Source organism: Oncorhynchus nerka, linkage group LG28 (genome assembly GCF_034236695.1).
Source record: "Oncorhynchus nerka isolate Pitt River linkage group LG28, Oner_Uvic_2.0, whole genome shotgun sequence".
NCBI lineage: Eukaryota > Metazoa > Chordata > Actinopteri > Salmoniformes > Salmonidae > Oncorhynchus > Oncorhynchus nerka.
Genome location: NC_088423.1, coordinates 84,369,695 through 84,383,300, shown reverse-complemented (window position 1 = coordinate 84,383,300; position 13,606 = coordinate 84,369,695). Strand labels below are relative to the sequence as shown.

Sequence of the window (13,606 nt, the reverse complement as noted above, 5' to 3'; positions counted from 1 at the left end):
GCCTCCATGCCATTTAGTTAATTAAGCAGCCAGGCGCTTCCCTCACCTGCTGCTGAATGTAACCCTCCACAGTACATTACAGCAGCCATCTTATATCTCTCTAATAGACACACACTAAAAACATACCACCCACAGCCCCAAGGTGATGTTTATAGTAAGCCCAGACTAATGTGAAGAGACATTACAGTACTAATTCCTCAAGAGTAAAGGGGAATAATGTGATTGAGTCTTGAAATGCAAAGCAGTTTTTTCATAACAGTGTGTCATGTTAGCCAGCCCAGTACAGGCTCATTGATACTATTAGCTGCTTCCTGTACGCCAGGTTAACTGGCACTTATGTGTGATCACAAATTGTCACTGAAGAGAAAACCAATCGTATCCTAATAATAAAAGGGATTGGAAATGAAACACAGAGTAGTGTCCGAAATTAAACCACATGGCTAATGTCCAGATTTCTCAGCACACAGCTTTGAGAGAAAGCCAAACGAAGAGCTGCCATCTTCTGTGGAGTCCCCACTACTGACACAATCCTTTCTCCATGCCTCAGCAAAACCTTCTCTACCCTCAATCAATCAATTATAGGACGCTTATATTAGCATCGTATAATATATATTTTTTGTGCATATCATCCCCTCCGAGACCCTGGGTTACAACCAGGGATCAGCCAATGTTGACGGCAACCCTGGAGCAATTAGGCTTAAGTACCTTGCTCAACGGCAGATCGACAGATTTTTCACCTTTTGGTTACCTGCCCAACACTAACTGCTAGGCTACCTGCAACTAGGGGTAGTGCTATAGTGCTGAATAGAGTCCCCTTTCTGACCGTTACCAAGGAAACAGTGGCTGGGCAAATCCTTCATTGATAGTGATAAAGATAGCTGCTGTAATGTGATTAATGTGGAATCAAAGCATCTAACCAGCTGTAAGATACGGCCCCATTTAGCATTCATGATGGCAGGGACATTAATACTTGTCTGTAAGGCTGAGGAGCAGATGAAGAATCAAATGGACTGCCTGAATAAAAGTAGACTGATATTTAACTAGACAACCAGGAAGCACCCAAATAGCAGTGGAAAAAGCTCTGGTTTGAATGAATGTAATCAAATGCAATTCAACCCCATTTGGATAACCATATCAAACATACATGACATGCATGTCAATGTAAATTGTAAATAAGAATTTGTTAACTGACTTGTCTAGTTAAATAAAGGTTAAATAAAAAACAAAAGAAAAACAATACACTGGCAGCTCTACGAATTACAACCTGCAGTTTTTCACTGGAAATGGCCATTTTTAGAGAAAGTATGACATAGAAAGGGTTTAGACTATAGCCAAATACTTTCAGACCCCATAGCGATGCCTGTCCTCCTCCAGTGAGTGAGAACCGCTCAGTCTCTTGGTCTCTGGGTGGTGTTTAAATAGGAAGGCCACCATAGCTGGACACAGCGGTACAATCAGTGATACCTCAGAGGTCACTGGTGGTCCATTAGTGATGAGGTCACTTCATGGGAACATGGTGATCTGAGGGACAACACGGGACACTGCTCTGAAATGCCTGTTTGGCCCCGTCCGGAGGTATCGTCGGTCTCCCGACCCCTAATGTCTCACCTAATGTCTCAGCCTCCAGTATTTATGCTGCAGTAGTTTGTGTCGGGGGGCTAGGGTCAGTCTGTTATATCTGGAGTATTTCTCCTCTTTTATCCGGTGTCCTGTGTGAATTGAAGTCGGCTCTCTCCAATTCGCCCTCTCTTTCGGAGGACCTGAGCCCTAGGACCATGCCTCAGGACAACCTGGCATGATGACTCCTTGCTTTCCCCAGTCCACCTGGCCGTGCTGCTGCTCCAGTTTCAACTGTTCTGCCTGTGGCTATGGAACTCTGACCTGTTCACCGGACATGCCACCTGTCCCAGACCTGCTGTTTTAAACTCTCTAGAGACAGCAGGAGCGGTAGATACTCTGAATAATTGGCTATGAAAAGCAAACTGACATTTACTCCTGAAGTGCTGAACTGTTGCACCCTCTACAACCACTGTGATCATTATTATCTGACCCTGCTGGTCATCTATGAACATCTTGGCCATGTTCTGTTATAATCTCCACCTGACACAGCCAGAAGAGGACTGGCCACCCCTCATAGCCTGGTTCCTCTATGTTTCTTCCAAGGTTCTGGCCTTTCTAGGGAGTTTTTCCGAGCCACCATGCTTCGCTTGCTGTTTTAGGCTTGTTTTCTGTACAGCACTGTGTGACATCAGCTGATGTAAGAAGGGCTTTATAAAGAAATGTGATTGATTTATAGACAAGCAGGTGAGGGGAGTTATTTACTAATCAGTGACCTTAATTCCTCAATCAAGTACAAGGGTGGAGTAAAAACCAGCAGACACTGGTGGGTCTCTGTGGAATGGTTTTGACATCTCTAAACCCTTTTTACTAAATAAATGAAAACAGGACACACTCTGCACACTTGATCAGATGCAAGTTTCAGTGCTTAATGTGCTACGATTATTACGTACTGTACCTTAGCAGCCTCCACCATCCTGGCTGTGGCGTCTGCCAGTAGTTTAGCTGCAGCAAGTAGCTTCTTAGAGTTGTCAACATCCACTTCCACCTCAGCATCTGACCGCATGGCATTCACCAGGTCAGAGGTGGCCTGAGCTAGGACCCTGGCCTGCCGAACCATCTCTCCTGAGAGGGGAGAGAAAGAGGGGGATGGGTAGAAGTAGAGGGGGTGGAGACGTGTGTGTGCGTGAGAATGAGCCAGCGAGCGAGTCAGCGAGAGAGCCAGCGAGCGAGTCAGCGAGAGAGTCAGCGAGAGAGCCAGCGAGAGAGAGAGAGAGCCAGCGAGAGAGAGAGAGAGCCAGCGAGAGAGAGAGAGAGCCAGCGACAGAGCCAGCGACAGAGCCAGCGACAGAGCCAGCGACAGAGCCAGCGACAGAGCCAGCGACAGAGCCAGCGACAGAGCCAGCGACAGAGCCAGCGACAGAGCCAGCGACAGAGCCAGCGACAGAGCCAGCGACAGAGCCAGCGACAGAGCCAGCGACAGAGCCAGCGAGCCAGCGACAGAGCCAGCGAGCCAGCGACAGAGCCAGCGAGCGAGCGGCAGAGCCAGCGAGCGAGCGGCAGAGCCAGCGAGCAACAGAGCCAGCGAGCAACAGAGCCAGCGAGCAACAGAGCCAGCGAGCAACAGAGCCAGCGAGCAACAGAGCCAGCGAGCAACAGAGCCAGCGAGCAACAGAGCCAGCGAGCAACAGAGCCAGCGAGCAACAGAGCCAGCGAGCAACAGAGCCAGCGAGCAACAGAGCCAGCGAGCAACAGAGCCAGCGAGAGAGAGCCAGCGAGAGAGAGCCGAGAAAGAGAACAAGACGAAGTTAGGCTACTGTATGACTAAATCCTGCTAGTCCAAGGAGACGAGAGATGGGTATTTATTCTCTCTATTAAAGAACACATGGCTTTAAACTGCAGTCATCTTGCAGCCAGCATTGAGAACTCGAGACAATCTGCCAACACTCCCCTGGGAGAGAGAATGAGTATTTTCCAATCCATTTTTATACTCAACTAGGCTTATGTCAGGTGTGACTTGAACCCACATATTTGCTGTTGGCTGAAAGCCAGCATTCTTCAACAGGTTGGGTACAGAACAGAATGAGGTTCTTTAGAGTAGCTGGCAGACACTTTCTATACACCAAGAGGCTTTACATCTAAATATCAACAAACATTCATCAATTTAAACAATTAAATCAAGCTTTATTGGCATTTAACAGTTCTATTTAGCGACTTCATCTCTACCACTACTAGGGAATCCCCTTCCTTCCCTCCTCTCCTCACCTGCGTCTCCCATGGAGCTGAAGATGCTCTCTGTTACGGTCATGATGGTGTCTGTGGCCTGGTCGTAGCGACCAATGGGCTCGCCGTGGGAGCCGTAGTGGCATACGTGCTCCAGCAGGTCCCCCAGTGCCTGACCGACAACACTGGCTGCAGCACTCACCTGCAGGATGTCTCTCAATTCAGTTTCAATTCAGGAAGTACACTGACAAACCCATTTCAAATGTTCCTCAATGCTTCTATATGAAAAAACTGTACTGAAATTGAGATGGAGTTGACCCCAACTTCGCTCACCTGCTTCAGCATCTCCCCATCGACTGTGGCAGAAAGACAGGCCTGGACACAGCCCTCCACTGAGCGGTCCACCAGCTTCCCTGCCTCAATCAGCTGCTCCTGGCACACTGGGGAGCTGATGGTGGGACTCACCACCTGCAGGGAGAGATGGAGAAAGTGAGAGAGGGATATAGAGAGTTAGAGGAAGAGCGAGATCAGCTGCTCCTAGAACACCAGAGCACTGATGGTGACAGTCACCATCTGGAGAGGAAGGGGTGATGGAGAAAAATGAGTGAATGTGTTGAAAGAGAAACAAAGGAAAAAATATGAAGTCAAATCATTTAAGATGAAAAACACTTCCGTTGAACATCTACGTGTATATTACTGAAGTTAGTAACTTTACCTGGGGTTACTGAAGTTACTAACTTTACCTGGGGTTACTGAAGTTACTAACTTTACCTGGGGTTATTGAAGTTACTAACTTTACCTGGGGTTATTGAAGTTACTAACTTTACCTGGGGTTACTGAAGTTACTAACTTTACCTGGGGTTACTGAAGTTACTAACTTTACCTGGGGTTACTGAAGTTACTAACTTTACCTGGGGTTACTGAAGTTACTAACTTTACCTGGGGTTACTGAAGTTACTAACTTTACCTGGGGTTACTGAAGTTACTAACTTTACCTGGGGTTACTGAAGTTACTAACTTTACCTGGGGTTACTGAAGTTACTAACTTTACCTGGGGTTACTGAAGTTACTAACTTTACCTGGGGTTACTGAAGTTAGTAACTTTACCTGGGGTCACTGAAGTTACTAACTTTACCTGGGGTCACTGAAGTTACTAACTTTACCTGGGGTCACTGAAGTTACTAACTTTACCTGGGGTCACTGAAGTTACTAACTTTACCTGGGGTCACTGAAGTTACTAACTTTACCTGGGGTTACTGAAGTTACTAACTTTACCTGGGGTTACTGAAGTTACTAACTTTACCTGGGGTTACTGAAGTTACTAACTTTACCTGGGGTTACTGAAGTTACTAACTTTACCTGGGGTTACTGAAGTTACTAACTTTACCTGGGGTTACTGAAGTTACTAACTTTACCTGGGGTTACTGAAGTTACTAACTTTACCTGGGGTTACTGAAGTTACTAACTTTACCTGGGGTTACTGAAGTTACTAACTTTACCTGGGGTTACTGAAGTTACTAACTTTACCTGGGGTTACTGAAGTTACTAACTTTACCTGGGGTTACTGAAGTTACTAACTTTACCTGGGGTTACTGAAGTTACTAACTTTACCTGGGGTTACTGAAGTTACTAACTTTACCTGGGGTTACTGAAGTTACTAACTTTACCTGGGGTTACTGAAGTTACTAACTTTACCTGGGGTTACTGAAGTTACTAACTTTACCTGGGGTTAGTTACTAACTGGGGTTACTGAAGTTACTAACTTTACCTGGGGTTACTGAAGTTAGTAACTTTACCTGGGGTTATTGAAGTTAGTAACTTTACCTGGGGTTACTGAACTTTACCTGGGGTTACTGAAGTTACTAACTTTACCTGGGGTTACTGAAGTTACTAACTTTACCTGGGGTTATTGAAGTTACTAACTTTACCTGGGGTTACTGAAGTTACTAACTTTACCTGGGGTTACTGAAGTTACTAACTTTACCTGGGGTTACTGAAGTTACTAACTTTACCTGGGGTTACTGAAGTTAGTAACTTTACCTGGGGTTACTGAAGTTACTAACTTTACCTGGGGTTACTGAAGTTACTAACTTTACCTGGGGTTATTGAAGTTACTAACTTTACCTGGGGTTACTGAAGTTACTAACTTTACCTGGGGTTACTGAAGTTACTAACTTTACCTGGGGTTACTGAAGTTACTAACTTTACCTGGGGTTATTGAAGTTACTAACTTTACCTGGGGTTATTGAAGTTACTAACTTTACCTGGGGTTACTGAAGTTACTAACTTTACCTGGGGTTACTGAAGTTACTAACTTTACCTGGGGTTACTGAAGTTACTAACTTTACCTGGGGTTACTGAAGTTACTAACTTTACCTGGGGTTACTGAAGTTACTAACTTTAACTGGGGTTACTGAAGTTACTAACTTTAACTGGGGTTATTGAAGTTACTAACTTTAACTGGGGTTACTGAAGTTACTAACTTTACCTGGGGTTACTGAAGTTAGTAACTTTACCTGGGGTTATTGAAGTTAGTAACTTTACCTGGGGTTACTGAACTTTACCTGGGGTTATTGAAGTTAGTAACTTTACCTGGGGTTATTGAAGTTACTAACTTTACCTGGGGTTATTGAAGTTACTAACTTTACCTGGGGTTATTGAAGTTACTAACTTTACCTGGGGTTATTGAAGTTACTAACTTTACCTGGGGTTACTGAAGTTACTAACTTTACCTGGGGTTACTGAAGTTACTAACTTTACCTGGGGTTACTGAAGTTACTAACTTTACCTGGGGTTACTGAAGTTACTAACTTTACCTGGGGTTACTGAAGTTACTAACTTTAACTGGGGTTACTGAAGTTACTAACTTTAACTGGGGTTATTGAAGTTACTAACTTTAACTGGGGTTACTGAAGTTACTAACTTTACCTGGGGTTACTGAAGTTAGTAACTTTACCTGGGGTTATTGAAGTTAGTAACTTTACCTGGGGTTACTGAACTTTACCTGGGGTTATTGAAGTTAGTAACTTTACCTGGGGTTATTGAAGTTACTAACTTTACCTGGGGTTATTGAAGTTACTAACTTTACCTGGGGTTACTGAAGTTACTAACTTTACCTGGGGTTACTGAAGTTAGTAACTTTACCTGGGGTTATTGAAGTTAGTAACTTTACCTGGGGTTACTGAACTTTACCTGGGGTTATTGAAGTTAGTAACTTTACCTGGGGTTATTGAAGTTAGTAACTTTACCTGGGGTTATTGAAGTTAGTAACTTTACCTGGGGTTATTGAAGTTAGTAACTTTACCTGGGGTTATTGAAGTTACTAACTTTACCTGGGGTTACTGAAGTTACTAACTTTACCTGGGGTTACTGAAGTTAGTAACTTTACCTGGGGTTATTGAAGTTACTAACTTTACCTGGGGTTACTGAAGTTACTAACTTTACCTGGGGTTACTGAAGTTACTAACTTTACCTGGGGTTACTGAAGTTACTAACTTTAACTGGGGTTACTGAAGTTACTAACTTTAACTGGGGTTACTGAAGTTACTAACTTTACCTGGGGTTACTGAAGTTACTAACTTTAACTGGGGTTACTGAAGTTACTAACTTTAACTGGGGTTATTGAAGTTACTAACTTTAACTGGGGTTACTGAAGTTACTAACTTTACCTGGGGTTACTGAAGTTACTAACTTTACCTGGGGTTACTGAAGTTACTAACTTTACCTGGGGTTACTGAAGTTAGTAACTTTACCTGGGGTTATTGAAGTTACTAACTTTACCTGGGGTTACTGAAGTTACTAACTTTACCTGGGGTTACTGAAGTTACTAACTTTACCTGGGGTTACTGAAGTTACTAACTTTAACTGGGGTTACTGAAGTTACTAACTTTACCTGGGGTTACTGAAGTTACTAACTTTAACTGGGGTTACTGAAGTTACTAACTTTAACTGGGGTTATTGAAGTTACTAACTTTAACTGGGGTTACTGAAGTTACTAACTTTACCTGGGGTTACTGAAGTTACTAACTTTACCTGGGGTTACTGAAGTTACTAACTTTACCTGGGGTTACTGAAGTTACTAACTTTACCTGGGGTTACTGAAGTTACTAACTTTACCTGGGGTTACTGAAGTTACTAACTTTACCTGGGGTTATTGAAGTTACTAACTTTACCTGGGGTTACTGAAGTTACTAACTTTACCTGGGGTTACTGAAGTTACTAACTTTACCTGGGGTTACTGAAGTTACTAACTTTACCTGGGGTTATTGAAGTTACTAACTTTACCTGGGGTTATTGAAGTTACTAACTTTACCTGGGGTTACTGAAGTTACTAACTTTACCTGGGGTTACTGAAGTTACTAACTTTACCTGGGGTTACTGAAGTTAGTAACTTTACCTGGGGTTATTGAAGTTAGTAACTTTACCTGGGGTTACTGAACTTTACCTGGGGTTATTGAAGTTAGTAACTTTACCTGGGGTTATTGAAGTTAGTAACTTTACCTGGGGTTATTGAAGTTAGTAACTTTACCTGGGGTTACTGAAGTTAGTAACTTTACCTGGGGTTATTGAAGTGGAAGAATCATAGCTACTGTTGTTGAATTATCCACCGCAGCACTGCCACAAACCTTTCCCCCTCTCACATCATTCTCATCATGATGAAAAGTCAGTGGGAGTGTGTGAAAGGTCTACAGTGTTGTACCTTGGCACAGGCCACCAGCTGGGAGGTGGAGAGGGCACACTGTGTGGCAGCAGCGATGACTCTGTTCTGTAGGACCGTGTCGTCTGCCACCTGGGCCACGTTCTTGGCCTTCAGCACCATCATGGCTGCCGCGTTGGCCACCGCCTTGGCCAGGATCATCAGCACCTCCTGAAATGGTCATCACCATTATTCATGTCCATCCCTCTTAATAAATTATAATAAGCAGAAGTTACGCTTGAAATTCAGATTGGGTGCAACTGCAGAATAATCCCTCTAAATGTGGTGAGTCTGAATCGCATGTGAAAGGTTGTAATGAGAAAGTGAAAATAAACAAACTCTTACCTGGAACCTCTCGTCTGACTCGTTCTCTCCTATCTGAAGCAGCAGGTCCCCACTGGCCTGGCCTATACTGCCTGCTGCACTCAGCACTGTCTGACGGGGCTGAGGGAACAGGAAGTCAGAGTACAGCTATGGCACAAGGGTTAGCCCACGTGGGGTCTACGGTAGGTAGACCTAAATTACAGCTGGCTCAGCATCTACGCTTAGCCCCAGAAGGTCGACACACCAGACTAGCTTAGATGAGCTACTGTATTTCTGAATCTACATCAGGGTATTTTCATATTGTCAAGACAGAATCTCCCAAAAGCATTATTATCCCAACTGGCCTTGAAGAGAACACTGTGAGCATAGTGAACTGGGCCTGCCGGTGCAGGTCTATGTGAAATCCATTATTCAACATGGCAGTGATGAATCATTCACATGAGAATTATCCTCACCAGCCTTTGTTTTGTTCAACGTGAACAAAACACACAGTAGCAAAGGAAGGGTGAATAGCTCAAATGGCCATATTTTGTTATGGTTCTGCCTGGCTGTCGGTCTCTGGCCATCTGTCTCTGTTCAGACATGAGGGCAGGAATACAATAGACAGCCAACACATGACACACACACAATCCCTAAAAAAGGGAAATATTAATCAAATTAAGCCTTGTAACTGGGAGGAGCGCCACCATATGAATACAGTAGGAGCTCAGTTGGTATTATTGAGGCCAGTGGTGCATTAGTGATAAGTACAGTATAAACACCTCCAATCAATCAGAGGTCAAACCTAACACACAGCCTTCTGTTACCCTCTCTTTACAGGCAATACAACTGGGAAAGATCAACTGTGATGTTTGTTCTGTTACTAAAGAGAATATAAAATGCTTTATATCAGGGACAATGGAACTTAATGAGAGGTCCAAGTAAGTCTAGAACATTGAATCATGTGTAGAAGCTAGCTCATGTGCTCTTCAGATACCACAGGTGTTGGGCTAAAGCATTGTTGGTATAGAACTCTGGCCACGGAAAGCCACAGTAGGCCAATCTGCAGGCTTTTGTTTCAAGTGTGCTTGCTTTGCATTAAGCTGGAACAAAAGCCCGTAAACACTCTAGGCTCTCCTGGACCAGTGCTGAGGCATCTGCCGCCACCAGCCCTGTCTCACCTCTCCGGAGGCAGGCTCCACAGCCTTGAGCAGGTCAGAGACGGCCCCAGCAAGGTTCCTAGCGGCACCCATAAGGTCATTGCTTCCGCTCGTGTCGTCCTCTATAAGAGCAGCCAGTAGCTTCACACCCTTAGACATCTCTGTCAGGTTGGAGGAGATGGTGGTGATGGCACAGCCCACTGCGGTGTAATCTGTGTCTGTCGGGTCACCTATAAGAGGGAGGGAGGAAGGAGGGGAGGGGACGAGAGAGAGAGCGGGAATAGAGTATAGTAAGCGAAAGAGAGTGGGGATGGAAAGAGGCAGAGAGGATAGAGAAGGAGAATGAAAATGAAAAAAACGAGACAGAGATAGAGAGATAAAGAGAGCCAAGTTAACCATCTCAAGCCCTTTTGGCCTGTCCTCTGGGTACCTAACAGGGTGCAGTACAGTGAGCCAGTATGTGTCCCAAACTTGTACCCATGTTACACTCAGCCAGTCAATTCAGCATGTCACATTAGATCATTCTGTTTAGACATGAGACTGCTGGTGGGAATGACCAGACGTTTAGATAAAAGGGGAAAAGGGTCAGGGACCGTATAAAGCATCACAGAGCGCTGGTCCAGGATCAGGACCCCTAGTCCATGTCATCTCATGCACTATACGATGGTCTGAAAGGCCAAACTGATCCTATATCAGCACTCTTCTCTGATTGCTACTGGACAACAGAGCAGGGAAGTCCTCTTATATTGAAACAGATGGTTGAAGCACTGACTGTCCCTTGGCTGGGTTCAGCATGGCACCAAACCAATGATATGAAGAATACTGCCAGCTCGCATGGCCCACTAGTACACATTATAATGGATACCAGTTCACCATTACTGTAGATTTACACATAATGAAAACCAAGTCGTTAACTTGAAAAATGTTAAGTGTGAATAATTTAAAAGCGCGAGATATAAAAATGCTTGTAAAAATGTAAGCTGAAAACCTTCTGTCACTTCAACAGCACTGGAATATCCAGCTCTTCCATTGAGCATCATGTCATTTCCTGAGTCATCCCAAAGCCACGTACCAGCGGTGAGGTTGACCACAGAAGCTGTTCCTGCGGTGATGGCGTCCACCTGGGAGTGGATCTCATGTTTGGACTCATCCACCTTGTTCTGGATCCACACCTTGGACGCCTGGAGGAGAGAGATGGTACTGGTTCATCAGAATTATCACATGAAGGTGGTACTTGGCAGCTAAAAGCTGAATTGCAGAACATACAGGTAAATGAGAAGAATGAAACATCAGAAAGTCAGGATGGGAGTTGGAGGATGAATGGTGATCTAGGAGCTGAAGCAGGGAGAAAGGCATTGAGGGAAGAGCACTAAGGTGAGCATAGATGTAGTTACATTTATTTTAAGGAGTGTTATGTACATACATTAAACATGCCGTTAAGCAGAAAAATCAAACGTCAGAAAATTACAATATAAAATGTAAAGATTTGGATCAGAAGCTTTAAGAGTATTAACAACTTAATTATAAGTTAATAGGGCGTGAAATTAACTGAGTGCTGTGTGTGCTTGTCTGTGTGTGACGGTCAGTATGCTGTTATATGTCCTCCTCACCATGTCCTGTCCCAGTGGAGACAAATGTGTGTGTGTGTGTGTCCACACCATGTCCTGTCCCCGTGGAGACAAGTGTGTGTGTGTGTGTGTCCACACCATGTCCTGTCCCCGTGGAGACAAGTGTGTGTGCGTGTGTGTGTCCACACCATGTCCTGTCCCAGTGGAGACAAGTGTGTGTGTGTGTGTGGGTGTGTGGGTCCACACCATGTCCTGTCCCAGTGGAGACAAGTGTGTGTGTGTCCACACCATGTCCTGTCCCAGTGGAGACAAGTGTGTGTGTGTGTGTGTGTGTGTGTCCACACCATGTCCTGTCCCAGTGGAGACAAGTGTGTGTGTGTGTGTATGTCCACACCATGTCCTGTCCCAGTGGAGACAAGTGTGTGTGTGTGTGTGTGTGTGTGTGTGTCCACACCATGTCCTGTCCCAGTGGAGACAAGTGTGTGTGTGTGTGTGTGTGTGTGTGTGTGTGTGTGTGTGTCCACACCATGTCCTGTCCCAGTGGAGACAAGTGTGTGTGTGTGTGTGTGTGTGTGTGTGTGTCCACACCATGTCCTGTCCCAGAGGAGGCAGGTTATCCACCTCCCCCAGATCAGCCTGTGCCTGCTGTACTGCCTGCATACTGGTGTTGATGGTCCCCATCAGGGCCTGCTGGGCCGAGCTCTGGAGAGAATAAACACAGACATGATTAATATCTACTAAACACGTATAGAGATATGAGATGGAGAGAGAGATACATATTAAAAGAGGATGTGTGAGAGAGAGAAAGGTGGAGAGAGAAACAGAAAGAAGAGGGGCAGAAAGAGAGAGAGTGTGTGTGTGTGTGTGTGTGTGTGTGTGTGTGTGTGCGAGAGAGAACATGTAACATTGCATTCCTGCTCTCACCAGTGGTGGCATGTGTCCTCGGTGCATCTGTCCCATGATGATCTGTTGCTGTGCAGAAGGCATGGTGCCCATGCTGAGAGACTCTGCTCCTATAGAGCCAGACCTGATCACCCCTGGTAGAGCCACAGAGCCATGCTCCACACGACCCACACGGTTAAACTGCTGCTGCAGGATCGTCGACCTGGAAACACGCAGATAAACACACAAATTCTACATGAATTAACTATGGTCTGTGGATGATTTTCAAAAAGACGCATCTGTGATACTTAATATTCATCACGTAATTATCGATAGCATTTCAGGTGACAGCGTCACCATTCCCATCCACAGGTGGTCCAACTATCGAAGGATGGTGGTGTCTGTTTGCAAGACTCGGTGTGTGTGTGTGTGTGTGGTGCTAACAGGAACCACGGCCGACATCAAACCTTCATTGTGTTCTTCCAGGAACAAGACTGTTATTCTTCAGACGAAGCCTTCCAGGTTTGGTTTCCTGTGAGTTTGCAGTATTAATGCCTGTCTTCCCTTAGGCCCTCTATGCTATCCTCCACACTGACTGGCTCAGATAAGGGAACAACACAAGGTCTGCGTCTCAAATGGCACCCTATTCCCTCATTAGTGTGCTACTTTTGATCAGGGCACATAGGGCTCTGGCCAAAAGTAATGCACTAAATATGGAGCAATTTGGGACACTACCAAGGCCAATATTCCCTCAGTACAGGAACGGAAACATCAATTGAGACTAGACAGGAAAACAGCTTACGTAATTTAACGACAGCTCTATGTAGATAAAGGGACTAATACGCGTGTAATTAGGGAAGTCCAGATAAAAATGTTGTTTATCCGGATGGAGAGAACGGAGAAAAAGAGAAACTCCAACAGAGGAAGTTGATCCTAAGGGACAATACTATCCTCACTGAGGGGAAGTGTTCATGTGTACAGTCAGGTGTATTTATGAGATCTATACATTATAGCTGGAACATAAAATGGGACTGAGACCATGTTGGCTTCATTAGCCACTGAACGGACAAAAACAGGCGAGACTACCTGGATCTCTCCAATAATAAACCCTCTTTTACATTTTGAAATGTTTTCTGTTGCGTGCCCTAATGAACACAACCCTGGTCTGTACGACACTACTAGTTTGTGTTGCTGAGCATTATATAACAGTTCACATA

The 13,606-nt window shown here is 44.8% G+C and overlaps 1 protein-coding gene across 2 annotated transcripts in view; it reads right to left on the bottom strand.

Annotated features, from left to right (window-relative positions):
- Nucleotides 1-13,606, bottom strand: part of LOC115117595 (talin-2-like) — a 155,010-nt gene that overhangs the window by 53,090 nt on the left and 88,314 nt on the right. For both annotated transcript variants that reach the window (XM_065013202.1, XM_065013203.1), the window contains exons 13-21: nt 12,432-12,612; nt 12,096-12,209; nt 11,012-11,120; nt 9,961-10,169; nt 8,822-8,920; nt 8,480-8,647; nt 4,114-4,248; nt 3,823-3,982; nt 2,516-2,682 (exon numbers count right to left, since the gene is read on the bottom strand). In XM_065013202.1, the coding sequence (XP_064869274.1) occupies nt 2,516-2,682; nt 3,823-3,982; nt 4,114-4,248; nt 8,480-8,647; nt 8,822-8,920; nt 9,961-10,169; nt 11,012-11,120; nt 12,096-12,209; nt 12,432-12,612 (1,342 nt within the window). The remainder of the gene's footprint in view (nt 1-2,515; nt 2,683-3,822; nt 3,983-4,113; nt 4,249-8,479; nt 8,648-8,821; nt 8,921-9,960; nt 10,170-11,011; nt 11,121-12,095; nt 12,210-12,431; nt 12,613-13,606) is intronic.